This window comes from Vipera berus, assembly GCF_964194415.1.
Source record: "Vipera berus genome assembly, chromosome: 1".
NCBI lineage: Eukaryota > Metazoa > Chordata > Lepidosauria > Squamata > Viperidae > Vipera > Vipera berus.
Window position 1 is genome coordinate 207,606,405 of NC_138202.1, and position 18,966 is coordinate 207,625,370.

The following is an 18,966-nucleotide window of genomic DNA, read 5'->3' on the forward strand; positions in this document are numbered from 1 at the left end:
TGGATCGAGAACTACCAGAAGTACAGGGAGGATTTCGAAGAGGAAGAGGAACTAGAGATCAAATTGCTAACATACGCTGGATCATGGAGAAAGCTAGAGAGTTCCAGAAAAACATCTATTTCTGTTTCATTGACTATGCTAAAGCCTTTGATTGTGTGGATCATAACAAACTGTGGCAAGTCCTCAAAGAGATGGGCATACCAGACCATCTTATTTGTATCTTGAGAAACCTATATGCGGGCCAAGAAGCAACAGTGAGAACTGGACATGGAACCACTGATTGGTTCAAAATTGGGAAAGGAGTCCGGCAAGGCTGTATACTGTCGCCTTGCCTATTTAACTTATATGCAGAGCACATCATGAGAAAGGCAGGGCTAGATGAATCAAAAGTTGGAATTAAGATTGCCGGAAGAAACATCAACAACCTAAGGTATGCAGATGATACCACTCTAATGGCAGAAAGTGAAGAGGAACTAAAGAGCCTCTTGTTGCGAGTGCAGAAGGAGAGTGCAAAACTTGGGTTGAAACTAAACATTAAGAAAACCAAGATCATGGCATCCGGCCCTCTCAATTCCTGGCAAATAGATGGGGAAGAAATGGAGGTAGTGACAGATTTTATTTTCCTGGGCTCCAAGATCACTGCAGATGGGGACTGTAGCCAAGAAATTAAAAGACGCTTGCTCCTCGGGAGGAAAGCCATGGCAAATCTAGACAGCACACTAAAAAGCAGAGACATCACCCTGTCAACAAAAGTGCGTATAGTCAAGGCTATGGTCTTCCCAGTTGCAATGTATGGCAGTGAAAGCTGGACCATATGAAAGGCTGAGCGCCAAAGAATTGAAGCCTTTGAACTATGGTGCTGGAGAAGACTCCTGCGAGTCCCTTGGACTGCAAGGCGATCAAACCGGTCAGTCCTAGAGGAGATCAACCCTGACTGCTCTTTAGAAGGCCAGATCCTGAAGCTAAAACTCAAATACTTTGGCCACCTAATGAGAAGGAAGGACTCACTGGAGAAGAGCCTAATGCTGGGAAAGATTGAGGGCAATAGAAGAAGGGGACGACAGAGAATGAGGTGGCTGGATGGAGTCACTGAAGCAGTAGGCATGAGCTTAAATGGACTCCAGAAGATGGTAGAGGACAGGAAAGCCTGGAGGAACGTTGTCCATAGGGTCGCGATGGGTTGGACACGACTTTGCAACTAACAACAACAAAAAAACAAGCAGCTAAATAACAAAGTCAGCATGTTCAAATAAACAACAACAATATATACAACAATATTAGCATCTGCAGTTTTAGATTATGAAATGGTACACTTCAAGAACCTTTGGTGAGAATGTCTAGATATATTACAAATGGAATCTTTTTTCAAATAAGCACGTTAACCACAAACTAAACGCCAAGAGTCAGTTTCACATCTAGCCCTTCTGGGATCTAATGAAGACCTGACCTGGATCACGAACTGGGAAAAATAAGAAGAATTGGGAAAAATGATACTCTTTCCTGTAGCATCTGAGGAATTCCACTGAGCATGCCTCTGGATTTAACTCATCTTCATAATTAAAAATAATCAACTTTATGTAGATAATATGCATTGCATTTGTCAGGATTCTTTTTGGATGGTAGAGATTACCAGCTTACTGATCTTACCGAATAGTAATCTTACAAAGAGAATGTTACGGAAAGGAGAAAAAAGGAATTGGGGGAAAAAAATCAGAACTGTTTTCTTTTTAAAAATTTAATAGGTGATAAAACAGATATCCCAAAATGGACATTTTTACATACTTAAACTCGACTGATTTTTTAAATAAAATCCATGGTTAGAACTCAATGTTGTAAAACATGCAGCAAAACCAGATAAAGTGGTCTTTGTTTTTTTGTACTAAACACTTTTCCTTGTCATTCTCAGAATCCACACAAGTACTCTTTTAGAGTATTTTCGTTCTTGTGGCAACATCACACTGAAAGGAAATAAGAATGAAAACATCAACATTATCAAACAGTGAAACAACACAACCACAGGGGCCAGGAGACTCTGGCTCAAGACAGGCACATTTCCGGAACATATGGTTGTGAAAGTTTAGTGTCCTCTGTCTTATCTGCTCCAGACCCTTGCTGCACAGTCTTGCGTCTAAACAATCGTAGGCTCAGTCGTAGCAACTCATTGTCCACCACTGGAGGATTTGTGTAGGTTTGTTTTGTGGTGCCCTGTTGGACAGAATATGACTGTATATTAGCAATTAGCTAATAGGCAATATCATACATTAGCATGATAAGTGTATATAATTACTAACATTTTGGGAGCAGCATATATTATTTCCTGTAAAAATGCATACACCATTCAGATTATTGGAGGCATAGCACCAAAAGTTCTAGATCAGACACGTCAAACTCGTGATGTCACGTGACGTCGCGCAACGTATCGGGACAGTTTTGCTGGGGTGGGCGCAGCTTCCGAATGATGTATCCGGCCCACGGGCTCGGGGTTTGACACCCCTGTTCTAGATGGAAGATGTCTAAAAAAATCATACGCCTTCTGCAGACAGTTAAGCCGAAGAAGACGACAAAGCAGGAAACTCCAAATATTAAGAATCAGGTACCTTTTCCACAAGATTAAATGTAAATCCATTTTAAAAAAAAAACCCTCCAGAAAAAGCTTCGTAGTAATTTTTTTTAACTGAGTACTACTAAACTGGAGATTTACAGCACATCCTCATTTGACCAATGAAAATGTTGAACAATTTAAAGACAGCTATTTTCTCTCAGTCCAAGCTAACTTTTTGGGTTGCTGTTGGGAGAAATAACATTTGGGCTGAGTTCACATATATCACTGAGCTTATTTTTTTATTGTTGTTGTTTAGATTTTTATGCTGCCCATCTCCCCTACAAGGTGATTCTAGGCAGCTTTAACTACACTGGCAGGATTATTATAGTTCAGTATCATGCAGCTAGCAGTCAATATAACAGAACTGCTAATTTTCACCAATAAATATGGCAGGGATTTTTGAGGGCTGCATCATTAGCTTGAGGGGGCCACATATTTCCAGTCCGGCTTCACAGTCCTGAGCACCTGGGGATTCTGGGAGAACACAGTCGTGCTTTGGTGAGATGGATGGCCATATAAATATGACACATAAAAACAAATAAATAAGTAGATATATACATACATTTTGCAGATTATGCTTGCTAGTATATTTTAAAAAGCTAAATACCATGGATTTCCCAGAAAGACTCTGCGTATTATTTCAGTGGAACAGTGGCAGCTCAACAAAGTGACAATCCCGTTTTTTAGAACTTTCATTAACTTCCTGTTGCTTTCACAAAGATGAGGGGGGAAAAAGGCTTTAAAAATAAGTGAGCAAAATATCTCTGCTATGAAACTGGATGACTACATGGACCAGGGGTTCTGCATCAAGGGGTTAACTAAGTGTTAAGATACGTTCCAGGTACTCGCCTTTTCGTTTTTCACAAGCTGCTTGCGGATTGCAGAATCCCTCCTAAAGCAAAGAGCTTTACAACAAGGACCCAGGTTGCACAGCAGTCCAGCTCTCTCTTCTTTCCGCAGCAGAGCAGCCATATTCAGAGCCCCAAAGTCATGTTCAAAAAGGCTCTCAGCATCTACAAAGAGGCAGTGTAACAACGAGAACTGAAGTCTTCTAAAACGGGGATTCAGATTTCCAATATCAGCAAAGACGTTGTCTATCTTTCAGAGAGTAATGCGAAGTCACTACTTCCTCTCCCAATAGCCAGTTCCCTGAGTCTAGCCCAGGGGTAGGCCACCTCAGCTCTTTTATGACTCGTGGACTTCAACTCCCAGAATTCCTGAGTCAGACTCAGGAATTCTGGGAGTTGAAGTCCACGAGTCATAAAAGAGCCGAGGTTGCCTTCTCCTGGTCTTGCCCAACCTCCACAGCCCCCAGAGCACCTCCCTTCTCCATGGCCAGGAAGAGGAACAGATTACCCGATTTCCTCTGGAGGAAAGGGGGTTTTAATACATGCAGAGCAAAACTGCTTCAACAGAACAACAGAATGCGACATCCTAGCGAACAAGTTGCTCTGATTTATAAACGGACCTTGCACAATTAGTAGCGGTCTTTTCAGAGTGACAAAGAACGCTCAAAAACCAAAAAAAATTAATACGGGCTTTTAAGGTTTTCTAACTTCCCTCCACGATCTGCTGGGAATCAATTACCTTTAGGTTTCTCCAAAGATCTCTGGCAAGTCTCTTTGATCTTTGTGAAGAGCTGAGGGCCAGCCAGCTGTTTGGAAATGCCAACTCTTAACATAACAGCAGCTGGAGTAAATTTTAAAAGAGCAGCTCCAGGTTCTCGGGGCTCTTTTGGTTGCTTGGGCATCAAGCTAGACCAATCTACATCGATGACATCCACCGGATCTGCAAACGCATACAAATAAATAAATAAATAAACAAACTCTGAAGATTTTTTCATCTATCATTTCAGTCCTTTTCCAAATAAACAGCCAGAAAACGTGAGCGTACAGTAAGAAAAGCAAATGAGTAAAAGCCAAGGGGGGGGGGGGACAGAAACTGTAGAATAAGACAAATGCCAATGTTTACTCTTGAATAACCTTCTCTCTTAAAAGATACCAAAGTACCCATTAGGCTGGCACAGAGATTGTTGCGACTGTTTCCTGGCTGCAAGCAGGGAAGATCAGTTGTAAATCTCACTCTGAGGCAATCGCTATCCTGCTGCTCAAAGAGGAAAAACAAAGCAGGATGAGACCCACTTTGAATTGGCTTAGGACACGTTTAGGCAGTGCTTTTTTTGTAAAAGAAAAAGGTGCCGGAACATGTCACACATGTCATACAAACCCGCCTTGCCTACCCTACAAGGTTCCATCCCAAAAAGGTGCCGGAACTCCGTTCTGAGCGTTCTATGACAAAAAAAGCCCTGCGTGTAGGAAACTTGCTTTCCCCTGTTTTAGGGCACGACTGTTTCTGTTCTTTCACATCTGTTTCCTGGGGCAGATCCAGGAAACAAAGTAGACTCCGACCTGTTTCCAACCATGGCAGAGGCAAAAGGAAAGTAACCTTATGGAAGAAACGAGAGGTGCTCATTTCTTAGCCCACCAACACTCAGCCTTCTTCAGTTAAGAAAAGATCAGGCCTGTCTCCCGTTTTAAAAATGTTCATCTAAAAATGCAAGATGCGTGGATTCGTGCGTCATAGCCTAATCCAGGGGTAGGCAACCTCGGCTCTTTTATGACTCATGGACTTCAAGTCCCAGAATTCCTGAGCCAGCTATGTTGCCTACCCCTGGCCTAATCCAAACAAAACTGATCGGAGAATCTGGACAACTGTGCACCATATTTGGCCTGCCTCTTATTTACTTGGCTATGGTACTAATCTTACTTAAACTGTGCCACAGTTTTCCATACTCCCTTTTTCTCACGACCAGCCGAATTGGAACAGCATAACTTTACCAAACCAAGACCGTTCGTTTTCCTTTTATGCATAGTTTGTGCAGGCTTCAGGCTCTTTAAGTCAAAAAGAGTAATTTTGGAGCAATGGTGTGACTTTCTACTACCTAGGCCACTGATTTAAACGCTTTTGCTGAGCTTACCTGGCATCTTCTCCTCGTCTTGCTGATCGTCTCTTTTTTCAGCATCACCTGCCAAAATCTCATCCAATTCATCGTCACTGATTGGCTCATATTCTCCAGCGCCAGATTCCATTGACTGCATATCATCTATTTTTGTTTCATCGTCTCCACCTATATAAAAAGAAAGAAAGGTTGCGACATGCACTTATTCTGTCAAACTCTACACATCCAACAGGAATGGCGTGACAAATTGAGATCGATGCAAAAGACCTAATTAGCTTTGCCTGTTGTTCGTGTCTGGAGCCAGATCAGAGAAATCGCACTCTATGTTTAATCTTTTCTATTCATTTCCTTTCTACGCAGTATATAATCCCATCAAAACTGCAATTATCTGGAGAAGGGTGGATGGGAGGCAGCTATGTGTATGGCCTGATTCTGTCTCTTTTTTTCTTGTCTCTCTTCCACCATCCTGTTTTCACCAAGAGCAAAAATATAATGCGTATTGGGAAAAGTTGTGAAAGTAATCTACTGTAAAAGGTAAAGGTTCCCCTGCACATGCGTGCTAGTCGTTTCCGACTCTAGGGGCCGGTGCTCATCTCTGTTTCAAAGCCGAAGAGCCAGCGCTTGTCCGAGGATGTCTCCGTGGTCATGTGGCCGGCATGACTAGACGCCAAAGGCGCACGGAACGCTGTTACCTTCCCACCGTAGTGGTCCCTATTTTTCGACTTGCATTTTTACGTGCTTTCGAACTGCTAGGTTGGCAGAAGCTGGGACAAGTAACAGGCGCTCACTCTGTTACGCGGCACTCGGGATTCGACCCGCCAAACTGCTGACCTTCTGATCGACAAGCTCAGCGTCCTAACCCACTGAGCCATCCACTGTACAATCTTCTAAAGAAGAACCTGCTTCATTTGGAGTCTACCAGCAACTATGTTGCTCAAAAACTGTATGAGGAAACCTGAAATTCACAACGTTCAAGTAAGATGATTTATTAAACGAAACCATATAGGTTTGTTTAAAAACAGAAAAACTGCCAGCATTGTATTTTCAGAATGACTTACCTTCTAGGGTTTCCACTTTCTCTCCTTCGATTCCATCTTCAAATCCTTGCAAAGAACCTAGGTCTTTATCCTGCCGTTCCTTCTCCTGGGAAGAAGAGTCCAGAGAGGTGGCCTCAAAAGCCTGATGATCTTTACTTAGTTTTGTCTCACTGTGTTTGGATATTTCTGCTTGAGCGGAAGTGCTGACACCTCTCTCTCTTTCCAGATTTTCAGAGAGCGGGCGTTCTTTTTCACGGTCCAGGTCTCTTCGTTTTTCTCGTTGTCTCTCTCGTTCCCGAATCCTATCCCGGTCTCTGCTCCTCAACCAATCAGATTTAACTGCATCTCGGTCCCAATCTCTCTGCCTCCCGTCCCGCCTCTCTCTTTCCCGTTCACGATCATGGTCATGTCGGTCTCTGTCTTGCACTCTTTCTCTGCTATCGAAGGACCCAGATCTGGAATGGCCTTGGCGATCCGATTCAGGAGAACTTCGCCTTGAACTGTGACTCCTTGAATCTTGTCGATCTAGAATACGCCATTAATTCCATCAAAACAAGATGATCAGACTTTCGTTTAGAAAAAAATCAAAGCAAGGTTTAGAAAGACAACAAATCCAGACACTACACCAGATTGTATAACCTTGGATTAATAAACCTGCAAACCTGAAAACAAATCCTTTGGCCTTCCCCTGTTTTCCTTGTAACTTCTACCTTGCAAGAAAACTGCCAGGGATGATACCATCGGTAGAAAGAGCTGAAGCCAACAGTATCGATGTCTAGTTTTTCCTGTTTCACCTTCCTCGTGCATCCATTCCACAAATGCTTTCATGTTTCCTCTCTCGTCTGAGTCATACTCATCCCCAAAATAAAATTTAGAAAGTTTCAAGTGATCCCAAGTACAGCTTTTTAAGAGCCCAATGACCCTTGCCAAGGAAGCAAAGCATATTGGAGAAATTAACTTTTCTTTTCTTTTCCAATTCCCTGACTTAAAGTAGATCCATTAAGACTACTAATTAGGTTTTTTTTTTGCAAACTCTTACCAGTAGCAAATGAACTTCTAAACAGGCTAATTGTAGGATATGCAGAAGGAAAGGCAGGCCGAAGGTTGCCAAGCTCTGCTTGTACGACATTATCCCCGAACAAGTTATTACTAACCCCTTTAAAGCAATTTTATCAGGTTAGCCATTGTACACCGGCAACAAAGGCAAATCCCTCCTCACAGTTAGCTCCTTGAATCTCTGTCCTACCCCCGTCCCAAACTGTGGCCCTCCCAAGGACTGAGTCTCAGGAAAGCCCAGGGATACGGCGCAGGAGCAAACAAAAGCAACACAACTGAAATTACCAGAAGAGGTGCTACGGCTGGCAACCCCTCGTTTCAGCTGATCGATTCTCGACTTCCGCTCGCCGGCAATCTCAAGGCATCTCCTGTCTCTGTCGCTGGAACTGCTGTGCAGGATCTTCTTAACTGCAGCCTGGTCATCTCCGCTGCGATGCGCAGAATCATTAGAGGGTGATCGGAGTCTACTTGAAGTACGGCTCCTGTTGCTACAGAGGCTGCTGCTCCGCTTCTGCTCCGCAGGGCGGAGGCGAGAGGTTTCTTCGACCCCACGAGAAACCACCTCCATGGTTTCACCTCGCGTGCGGTGGCCAGTTCTATGGGGCTCCTCAGAAGTCCTTTCTAGAACCGTTTCCCCACGCTCTGGAACGTCTTCGTCGGACCAGTCGCTAAACGTCGTGTCCTCCCTCTTGGGAACCACTTCCGCTACTGCAGATTTCTCGGGTGCCGCTTCCACCACTTCTTCTTTCACAGTTACGGGTGGTGTCCTGGGACCTTTTTTCTTCTTCTGATGGGGGCCACTGTCTTCCTCAGAAGCCTCAGAATCTCCCTTGGATCTCTTGCGCTTCTTTTCACCATTTTTCTTTTTCTGACCTTTCTTGGGAGAAAACACTTGAGTTTTCTCTGCCGGGGGTTCACCGATATAGCGCTCTAACCCACCATCGTCGTCTTTCTTCTTCTTTGCCGTTTTTTTCTGCATTTTAGCTTTCTTCTTGTCCTCGTGCAGGCGATCTACTGCCTCGTGCTCTTCAGGATCCCGTTTACTGACGTTATCTTGGATTCTGCTCCTCGAACTCTCATTTCCCTCTCGCTGCTCTCGCTGCTTGTCCCCAGAGGTAACCCGTTCTTTGTAATCGCTTTCTTCATAATGTCTCAGGCTTTCCTTTCGCTCTGGTTTTCTGTCACTCTCTTTCCACCGGCTCTGCTTCTCTTCCAAAAGGTGTGAAGGACTAAGTGAACGTGATTCTTGAGGACGCACAACCTGACTCAATAGACGCCGTTTTTCATCTACAAAAAAGAAAATGCGTCATGGCACATCATTTTGGAGCAAACCCTTATAATCTAGGAATATTCTTTAACTTACAGCAAACAAGAAAATATTCCGGCTGTACTTTTTTGTTATGAGAAGATTACATTATTATGTACGGATGGAGGCTTGACATGAAAGTTACTTGTAGGAAAATCATCAGCAGGTATACACATTCCTCTTCTCCTAAAAATACATCCCTCCTCTCCAAAGCCCAATGAATTTTTAAAAATCGGTTCTAAAGTCAGACTGTTAAAACACTACTGATTCATAGAAGGCACTTTGGCCTTCTTAACAATGGCAATATCAAAAAATTACTCTATTCCACAATGTAATTAAAAGGGACAGACAAACAATAAAGCAAGAGTGACCTGGATTATTATTATTAGTTACATTGGATTGTGAGAAAAGACAAAGAAGAAATGAAATCAAGTTCTACAACATTACATGAATAAACTAAACATTAAGATTGTCAGAAGTAAAAAGAAGGAAGTAAGCCATAGTTGCAGCCATCACAGCATTCCCACAAACATGTCATTGTAATTTGGGCACTCGGCAAACAGCTCACAAGTATGATGTGGTCATGTGACCTCCATTTGCGATGTTCACTGCCACCTTTGGAGAAGCAAAGTCAAGGGGGAAGCGTGCAGGAGACCGAAAATGGTGATCATCTGACTTTGGGATGGGGAACACGTAGAATTCACCTAATAATGGCAATGGCAATTGGGACTGCCATTGTTAAGTCAAAGCAGCCATGTGACATTGTGCCTTACAACCATGTTGCTTAGTGATGGAGTTCCTGGTCCCAATTACCATTGGTGAGGACTACTTGTAAATACTTCTATATATAAAGAGTTTAACTGCTCAGTTTAGCTTAATTTCCTCAGATGCAGATGCCACTGATGTCACATGACGGTCTAGGTACCAAAATAAGGGACCAACAAATAAATAAATAAATAAATGGATGGCCAAAATCTTGCCAAATCTCAAGCAAGGACAAAAAACTTGTAAATTAGGAAAGGCTGCAGTCTCACAAATTTGGAAGGTTGGCAGACACTATCTTAGAGCAGAGTGGGTGCTGTGTTCATAGGAACCGTGTGGCCTGACTCCTGCTATTAAGTACACGCTTTCTTTCACTCACTCTGATCCTCTCCACTATTGTAGGCATCGCTATCAGGTGAATGTTCACGGCGGCGTTTAGGAGATTTCCGAGGGCTGGGGCTACTTTCGTTTCTGTGACGCTTTCTGCATTTAGATAAAAAGAAAACGTAAGTCATTAAACTCCAGGTACTCAAGTTCTAAGGAATACCATCCATTTCTACCGTAAATACAAATAGGACTGTTATACGCCAACTTTTAAAATTTAAATTGAATGTCAAAAATCCTCTTTTCAAAAACTTTTACAGGAAGACATATGAACTGTCAATGTTTGGATAATGTTGTCTACAGCTCATTCGTTCCATTTTTACTGCCTCATGCTGGACACTTATTTTCTTTTTTTAAAAAAAAAATCCCCAACTCACTTTGATTTTCTCTCTTCACGACTATCTCGCGTGATCCTTTCTTCACGGACATCTTCTCTCTTGTCCCTTCGTTCTTCTCTTCCTCTGTCTTTGTCATCCCACTCTCTCTGCCGTTCCCTTTCTTTATCTCTTTCCCGGCCGCGCTCTCTTTCCCTTTCCCTTTCTCGTTCTCGTTCTCTTTCCCGCTCTCTTTCTCGCTCCCGTTCCCGTTCCCGTTCTCTGTCATGGTCTCTTTCCCGTTCCCGTTCCCTGTCCTTATCTCTTTCTCTCTCGCGTTCTCGCTCACGGGCCCGATCACGTTCTGCTTCTCTGTCTCTTTCCCTCTCCCTTTCTCGCTCCCTAGTTCTTTCATCCCTCCTGTCTTCATTCCTCTCTACTCTTCGTTCTTCTAATCTTTCATCACGATCGATATCGTCGTTTCTTCCCTGGTGTCGCATGGGTGAGCTTTGCCTCTGATCTGTAATGATAAAACAGGTTTTAATTCCAATTTATAATCATCTAATTCAGTTTCCAATATTCGTGTACACTAATGTTTTGGTGTTAAATCTAGTGACACAGTTTGAAAATAATTAATTCTGAAGATGTTATTTAGGCTGGGTATCCATAACGATAAAAATCTGTAGAGATGGAAAGCTGAGGGGAAAATGACAGCTCCAGTGTAGAGCAAAAAAAAAAAAAACAACCCCTGCATCTAATATTTCTTTAGGAAATTTGCCCAGTAAACAATACTGTGCTAAATGAGCTGGCTAATTAGTAGTGCCTGTAATTAAAGTTCATGAAGTCAGTGTTGTCTCCTGCAACCAAGATCACTGACAGTGAAAGATCATGGTTCACGAGTAACTGAAACAATTTTAACTTGGTTAATCCAAAGCCTAAATCATGGATTAGTCTGCTATCAAAATACAATGAAAAGATTATTGGTAAAGCTGCCATACCTATTAATGATGGTTGAATCTTTTTTTTATCCTTTCCTAGAACATTACAATATTATTCTCTGACAATCTATCTTGACACAACGTTTTAAAATAAATAAATTTAAATTTATTTAAATACAAATAAATCCTCTCTCACTTTGGGCAATCCCCTTTAAATGTCCCGTACTGGGAATAAAAGATGCAGTCAAATAAATTATGAGGCATATCTGTTTAGATTACTCTTGTTTTATACAGTTTTAAATTAGTAGCAAACTACTATAAGCTACTTGTGAAGACCAATAAAAACCAGGATACAACGTGGTAACTTGTGGCCCTCCAGATGCTATTAAATTCAATGCCTAGTATCCCCAGTATTAGCCCTACATTAATTTATAAGAACAATATTCATCAACAGAAAAGCAGTGACAACCATATACCTTCTTAATGACACATGTGCATTTTGGAGAACCAATTTTAGACAATGAAATATTTGAAATGGAACTTCTTCAGCGCCATCCCAATCTGGCACATTAATTGCAATACAGGTAGTCCTCGAGTTATGACCACAACTGAGCCCAAAATTTATGTTGCTAAGTGAAACATTTGTTAAGTGAGTTTGCCCCATTTTACGACTTTTGCCACACTTGTGAGGTGAATCATTGTATTTGTTAAGTTAGTAAGGTGGAATTCCCCACTGACTTTGCTCGGCAGAAGGTCACAAAAGCCGATCATATAACCCTGGGACACGGCAAACCGTCCTAAGTGTGAACCAGCGGCTAAGCCTCTGAATTCTGAACATGTGACCACGGGGATACTGCAATGGTTGTGTGAGAAAAGGTCATTAAGTCACTTTTCCCAGTGCTGTTCTAACTTTGAACGGTCACTAAATTGACTGTTTTAAGTTGAGGACTATCCGTATCATTTATCCCACAACAGAGCCTTTTGCCATTCTTCCGACAGAGGAGGACAAGGCTTTATCGGCCTTTATCAGCCCCAGTCTGCTTCTCTGCTCACAGTTCTACTCTGTGTTTCGCTACCTTGATCACGCAAGAGTGGCATGTGTGAGCCCTAGCTTTCACAGCTACATTCATCTTTAATGCTATTCTACTATTACGTTCTTTTTTGTTGTTAGCTGCGAAGTCGTGTCCGACCCATCGCGACCCTATGGACAACGTTCCTCCAAGCCTTTCTGTCCTCTACCATCTTCTGGAGTCCATTTAAGCTCACACCTACTGCTTCAGTGACTCCATCCAGCCACCTCATTCTCTGTCGTCCCCTTCTTCTCTTGCCCTCAATCTTTCCCAGCATTAGGCTCTTCTCCAGTGAGTCCTTCCTTCTCATTAGGTGGCCAAAGTATTTGAGTTTCAACTTCAGGATCTGGCCTTCTAAAGAGCAGTCAGGGTTGATCTCCTCTAGGACTGACCGGTTTGATCGCCTTGCAGTCCAAGGGACTCGCAGGAGTCTTCTCCAGCACCATAGTTCAAAGGCCTCAATTCTTTGGCGCTCACTTTTTTTATGGTCGAACTTTCACTGCCATACATTGCAACTGGGAAGACCATAGCCTTGACTGTACGCACTTTTGTTGACAGGGTGATGTCTCTGCTTTTTAGTGTGCTGTCTAGATTTGCCATGGCTTTCCTCCCGAGGAGCAAGCGTCTTTTAATTTCTTGGCTACAATCCCCATCTGCAGTGATCTTGGAGCCCAGGAAAATAAAATCTGTCACTACCTCCATTTCTTCACCATCTCTTCCCCTTCCTTTTAGAAAGACTCAATTAAGTTAATGGTTAAAAAACCAACCAACCCGGAAGAGTACTTACCTCTTTCTCTATTGTCACGCTTATCCCTTTCTCCGTGTCTTCTTTCAAAAGAAGAATCTCTTGCATGTTCACGGCTTTCATAGCGATCCCTTTCAGGGTAACTGCTCCGTGATTCCCAGCTCTCGTGGTAGCTACTACTAGCATTATGGCTATCAACTTGAGAGCCTCTGGTTCCTCGACTGCCTGTTGGAAACAGATACAGGAAAACATGGGAGGAATCCCTGTTGCTAGAATTGGCTGCCACAGAATTATGTTGTAGGAGAACTGCCCATATGCACTCAGGCAAGTTAAAATGTAATTCCTGATCTAGGATGATACATTTGTGGGATACATTTGCCATAAAAAGGCTAACCAATAAGGAAGTTTTGCTTAAAAGCCCTGTGCTTTTCAATTCATATAAATTTCAAACTGCAGAAATCTAAGCAACTTAAAGAGCTGTAAGCTTGCAACTCTTCAACTGAGCCTGGATCAAACTCTGTGGTGAATTAAAAAGAATTCAGGTTCAGAAAACTAATAGTGAAGGGGGGGGGGGGAAATCACAGGCCGAAACAAAAACCAGTACTATGAAAAGGGAAGCCTTGTTTGACCACAACAGAAAAGTTTAAAATCATCTGGCAAACAATCCTTCCCAAGCAAAAGCTAATCTTTAGATTAATTTTCAACAGTTTTGCTTGAGCAAAAAAATCTGCATTCACTCAGTCTCCTAAATTGTCATTTCAAGAGCCAATTCATTTCATATCAGTGAATTAAAGAAGATGACCTCCTCAACAGCAGCGTGTGACTAAAGTTAACTAATCTCCCTTTAAAATAAATAGGGCAATTTTCTTATTAAAAGGAGAAATCCATGTGATAATTACTGCCACCCATTCCAAATCGTTTAATAAGTTTTAAGAAATACATGCAGGATCCAGTTGCATTATGGATAATGGTAACTAAATTTGGTGGTCATAAAAAAAATTAGCTGTAGATTAGTTTATTTCTACCCTACTGATTAAACAGATACTTGTGTAAACGAATAGTGTAACACTCCGATTATTTCATGTATTATATACCCTTGTCTGTTAACTCAGGACCTCTCCCTCTACTTCTTCCAGACGTTCTGGATTCATTTCTTGTTTCACTTCTTGAGTCCGTCCGAGTTTCAGCACGAGAACTATCTTCTCTGCCGTGGGCTCTTCCATAGCTACGCGATTCCTCCAAATACTGCTCCTCTTTCTTATGTTCCCGACACTCTCTGTCTCTGTAGTCATGTGAATCGCGTGTAGAACGTAGGTCCCTCTGATCCCGACTTTCTTTATTGTCTCTACTGCAATCCCTTGCGTCCCTCGCGTCCCGCGAGTCCCGAGATTCTCTTGGATCTCTGCGTTCTCTGTTATCTCTGGTTTCCCTCCGATCCCGTCCATCCCGGGATTCTCGATCATCTCTGTGGTCTCTGGGGGTGCTTTGCTCTTGGTCATAGTCACGTTCATCCCTATTGTCTCTTTCTCTTCCCCTTTTTCCTCTCGTTTCTGGAAGTAAAATAAGTGCACATGTGGACATACGATCAACTTCACAGTATTAAAAAGCATGGGGAAAACATGAAAAGCATTTCAAAGGATTTTTTTGTGGGTAGTTAACACATCTTTATGTTTAATGCTAATTAAGCCTAATTCTTATTCCACCGGCTGCTGGTCTTAAGACCTTTCTATTCGCTAATCCCAGAAGTTCTAAAAAGTCCTACTTCCCCACTTTGAAAGCCTGCAGAATATTTTATTTAATGTCCACATTCAGAATAAAGGTAGAAAAATGGTTCTGAAAAACCCTTTTGAAAGCAGATGCCCCATGGGTCTAGCAGTGCCTTTTCAAACTAACCAATTTTATTAAAAGGCATAAACAAGAGAAGAGTGGGCTCATTGGAAAAGACCCCGATGTTGGGAAAGACTGAAGGAAAAAGGAGAAGGGGACGGCAAAGGATGAGACGGTTAGAGAGGGTCACTGATGCAGTGGGCAGACTCCTGGGGACAGTGGAGGACAGGGGGTCCTGGCGTGCTACGGTCCATGGGATTGTGAAGAGTTGGACAAGACTTAGTGACTGAACAGCTGTAACAATAAACTTTCATAAACCACAATTCAAATCACCAGATGCATGGAGTAGTTCCACTGATATATGATTCAAACAGGGATGAGGCAAGGGAAAGTAGCTTTTCTGGAGACCCTGAAAATCCTGAAGATCTTGGAAAAGAGAATCTATTTGGAAGGCAAGGAAAGGGTCCACTGCAAACAATAAATCTACAAGGGCCCAGAAAGAGCAGCAGTTGGCACTGTGTACATAACTGCTGAGTTTATTCTGGGTGTTTTCCAGATTCTTCATACAATGCAGGTTAAGAATAGTATACCATGTATCTACTGTACGTAAAACTACAGTATTGTTGAAAGAGCATATTTTGATTTCTTTAAAAAGAAACATTTTGATATTCTTTATCTAGCTGTAATAATATAATTACACCTACAGCAGAACGTAGAATTAAGGCTCTCCGGGATCTTTGTTCAGAAACTGTGAATTCAAATTAATGAGGTCTACAAATGTTCATTTGTTCATACTATACCATTCTGACATACTATTTATTACATATTTTGCACAAGATGTTTTTGAAAAGCTGCTCACAAATTCTCCAACTTATTTAATTCATTTCTATCACTTTAACTGGTTACTGATCAATGGGCACCGTGCCTTCATCACTGATCAGTTGCTTATTGCCAGATCAAAGAATTATAGCTGGGCAATGCCATTACATGCTATTCTTTTCCAGCAAACATCTTTTACAGGTAGTCCTTGAGTTACAAGTGTAATGGAGCCTGCCCATTCCACTTGTAGCTCAAAAACTCATAGAGTGAATCTCGTACCTCAAATGAGACCACTCCCTTGCTTGTTAAAACACATGTGGCTCATTAAGTGAACATGAGGTATCTCAGGGTGAGAAAGGTCATGGAGGGTCTAGTGATGAAACAGAGACCCAAGGCCTCCCCGGCCCCTCCGTGGCCTGATCCGGGCTCCGGAGGCCTTTTCCAGGCGGCGGCTGCCCGGATCCGAGGCCAGGGAACGCTCCTCCCCCCCGCCCCGATCCAGGCTCCGGAGGCCTTTTCCAGGCCACTGCCGCCCAGATTTGAGGCCGGGGAACGCTTCTGCAGCCCCCCCGTCTGATCGAGCCTGGAAAATGCCTCTGGAGCCCTGATCAGACTGCGGTGTGTGTGTGCGGAAGTGTTCCCCAGCCTTAGATATGGGCAGCAGCAGCCTGGAAAACACCTCTGGAGCCCAGATCGGGCCGCCCGGGGGGTGGGGGGAGGGCACGGAAGCATCCCCCGGCCTTCAGATCCAGGCTGCAGTGGCCTGGAAAAGGCCTCTGGAGCCCCAATCCAGCCTCTGGAAGCATATGGAAGCATCCCCCAGCTTCGGTTCCGTTCTCTGTTGTAGAGAACAGAGGCCTAAAGTACCATGTGATCACGCGAGATCGCCCCACTGATCTCACGTGATCTTGCGTTACTTTAGGCCTCCATTCTCTACGAATACACCGAAGGCCTGGAGCAGCCGTGAAAGTGAAGGATCTCGATCTTCGCAGGGTGAGTATTGAAGGCCTGGTGCCTAGGGAGACCCGGGCCAGGGGTGGGGAGGGAGGGAAGAACCAGGGTGAACGTTGCTGAGCCACTGTGGTCGCTCGTAAAGGCAAACAACTGCCTTGGTGCTGCAATATTGATAACTTCGGGACTTGCTTGTAAGCACTAGGGGGCACTTATCATGTAACTTTGAATGAGCATTAAGTGAATGCTCCTGACTCGGGGATTACCTGTATTATATACGTTTTAACAATGGCCTCCTACAAAAGATGGAACCTGACATGATGTTTTGCAGACATGCAGGGAAAGTCTGAGTTTGATCAATGTCCATTATTCTCAAGATTTGGTGAAGAAACTGACAACGTGATAGCGGCATTCTGTGTTCCGACTAAATGCTGCTGCTTATAATTTTATACCTGCTGATTTCTAGGAAAAGCAGAAACAAACATCCCCCCCCCATTTTTACAGAATAAATCAAGCTTGCCAATCCCTGGATTATGTAAAACTCAATTTAGATAAATTCATATTTAAATGTATGCTACATTTTTAGTCGAGTATATAACGTTTATATTACCAGGGTTTGGTTTCGTTTTTCAAAAGAATTACATTAATTGCACAGGAAGCCCTCTTATTGGCAAGACTGGTTTACGTGAGGCTTTCTAGAAGAGAATGGTTCCATTAAATGGGGACTGTCTTTATGGTTACTCATACCATCTCTTCTGTCATGGTGACGATCATGTGACTGCGAAATCCGCTCGTGATCATGCCGGCTTCTCTCTCTAACAGGTGAACGGCGCCTGGAAGACGCCTGTTTTTGCTGTGGAGAAGGCGATGCTCGGTGAGGATAAGGAGAGGAAGATCGACCTACAGGTGGGGAAGTTGTTCTTTTGTAAGAGGGGGAAGGAGTCCTTTTGTGACGTGGCGACGGGGAACGTCTTTGAATAGAAGAACCTGACTGAGATGAAGAGGAATGATGCCTCGACGACACAGGAGAATGATGCTGTGTTGGTGGTGAAGCAGACCTGCAGACACAAAACCGTATACACATCTTGGCGCTACATACATTTTGAGCACTATCACGCGTTACCTTGACAATTCTCTCTTGCTAAAATTGCATTACAGGTCGGTTCCAAAAGTACAGCAGACGCTCTGTAGCCAAGCTGGTTCCTATCCCTGTGCACAGTTTTCCTTGCTAGGCATTGGCTTTCATGAATATCTGAACAGTATGTTTGGCTTCGGGTGGTTTAAAAAAAGAAATATTCAAATCATTTTTAAATATCCATATACTGCATGCCAAAACAACAGATGTTCCCTGGGCAAATTCTGTTAGATTAAAGGTCAATTTTCATCTTCTTACCTATAGCATTTCTCAAAGCTCATGATCTCACCCTGCCTGCAGAACACCCTATATATAGAATTCCTTCTTCTATGACCAGTACGGGATGATTATTTCTCACCTGCCTCAGACAACCATGAAAGGCTTGCATCCCAACTATGAGAGGGGTTACTATCCAAAACAGGAGGGGGCATCCCTTACTATGGGGAAATCTGCAAAATTCTCTCCAATAAGCACACACATACTCTTGTCTCCCACATAGGAATTATTAGGCTTTAGAATAAAAATTGAGGAAGAACCAGCTTTTAAAGATCTTAGGAGCTGATAAGAGGATGGTTAGCCCTTCTTCCCCAGCACTGATTTCCCTTCAAAAATGTTCTCCCAAAAACCAAGAATTTTAAATACACCCACACCCAAACACACACTTTCAGGTTAATGAAAGTTGTTCCAAAAGCTCCCTACAGTGGGACAGATTCTTTATTGGGAGCTGGTGCGTGCAGGTGAAGAATATACCTTCCTTCCCCAGCGGTCACTCCCCAACAAAATCTGTTTCATGTAGCAATGAAACTTTGCAGTAGCTGTCAGTGGTAACAATACAAGGCCGTAGTAAAACCTGAAGTGTAAAAAAAAATCAGCTGCTGAAATGAAACGTGGTTTGTTTTGTTTTTTAAAGAGGCGAGGGGGGGGAATAGGAGAGTATCAAGTCTCAGAATATAAAAAGGTGAAGAGGAAGAAATGAATACTACTTTGGGGACTTTAATGAGTTGTGTGTAGGACAGAAGTTACCCGTGCTTGCTATGATTCAATTGCGCTTGATTTCAGCC

The 18,966-nt window shown here is 42.9% G+C and overlaps 1 protein-coding gene across 1 annotated transcript in view; it reads right to left on the reverse strand.

The window, feature by feature from the left end:
- Positions 1 to 1,717: 1,717 nt before the first annotated feature.
- The window catches only part of ZC3H13 (zinc finger CCCH-type containing 13), a 45,590-nt gene continuing 28,341 nt past the window's right edge, over positions 1,718 to 18,966 (reverse strand). The window contains exons 10-20 of the mRNA XM_081323556.1: positions 17,518 to 17,828; positions 14,268 to 14,723; positions 13,216 to 13,398; positions 10,484 to 10,940; positions 10,102 to 10,205; positions 7,940 to 8,941; positions 6,620 to 7,123; positions 5,580 to 5,729; positions 4,190 to 4,390; positions 3,452 to 3,615; positions 1,718 to 2,205 (exon numbers count right to left, since the gene is read on the reverse strand). Coding sequence (XP_081179682.1) covers positions 2,038 to 2,205; positions 3,452 to 3,615; positions 4,190 to 4,390; positions 5,580 to 5,729; positions 6,620 to 7,123; positions 7,940 to 8,941; positions 10,102 to 10,205; positions 10,484 to 10,940; positions 13,216 to 13,398; positions 14,268 to 14,723; positions 17,518 to 17,828 — 3,700 coding nt within the window. The 3' untranslated portion in view covers positions 1,718 to 2,037. The remainder of the gene's footprint in view (positions 2,206 to 3,451; positions 3,616 to 4,189; positions 4,391 to 5,579; positions 5,730 to 6,619; positions 7,124 to 7,939; positions 8,942 to 10,101; positions 10,206 to 10,483; positions 10,941 to 13,215; positions 13,399 to 14,267; positions 14,724 to 17,517; positions 17,829 to 18,966) is intronic.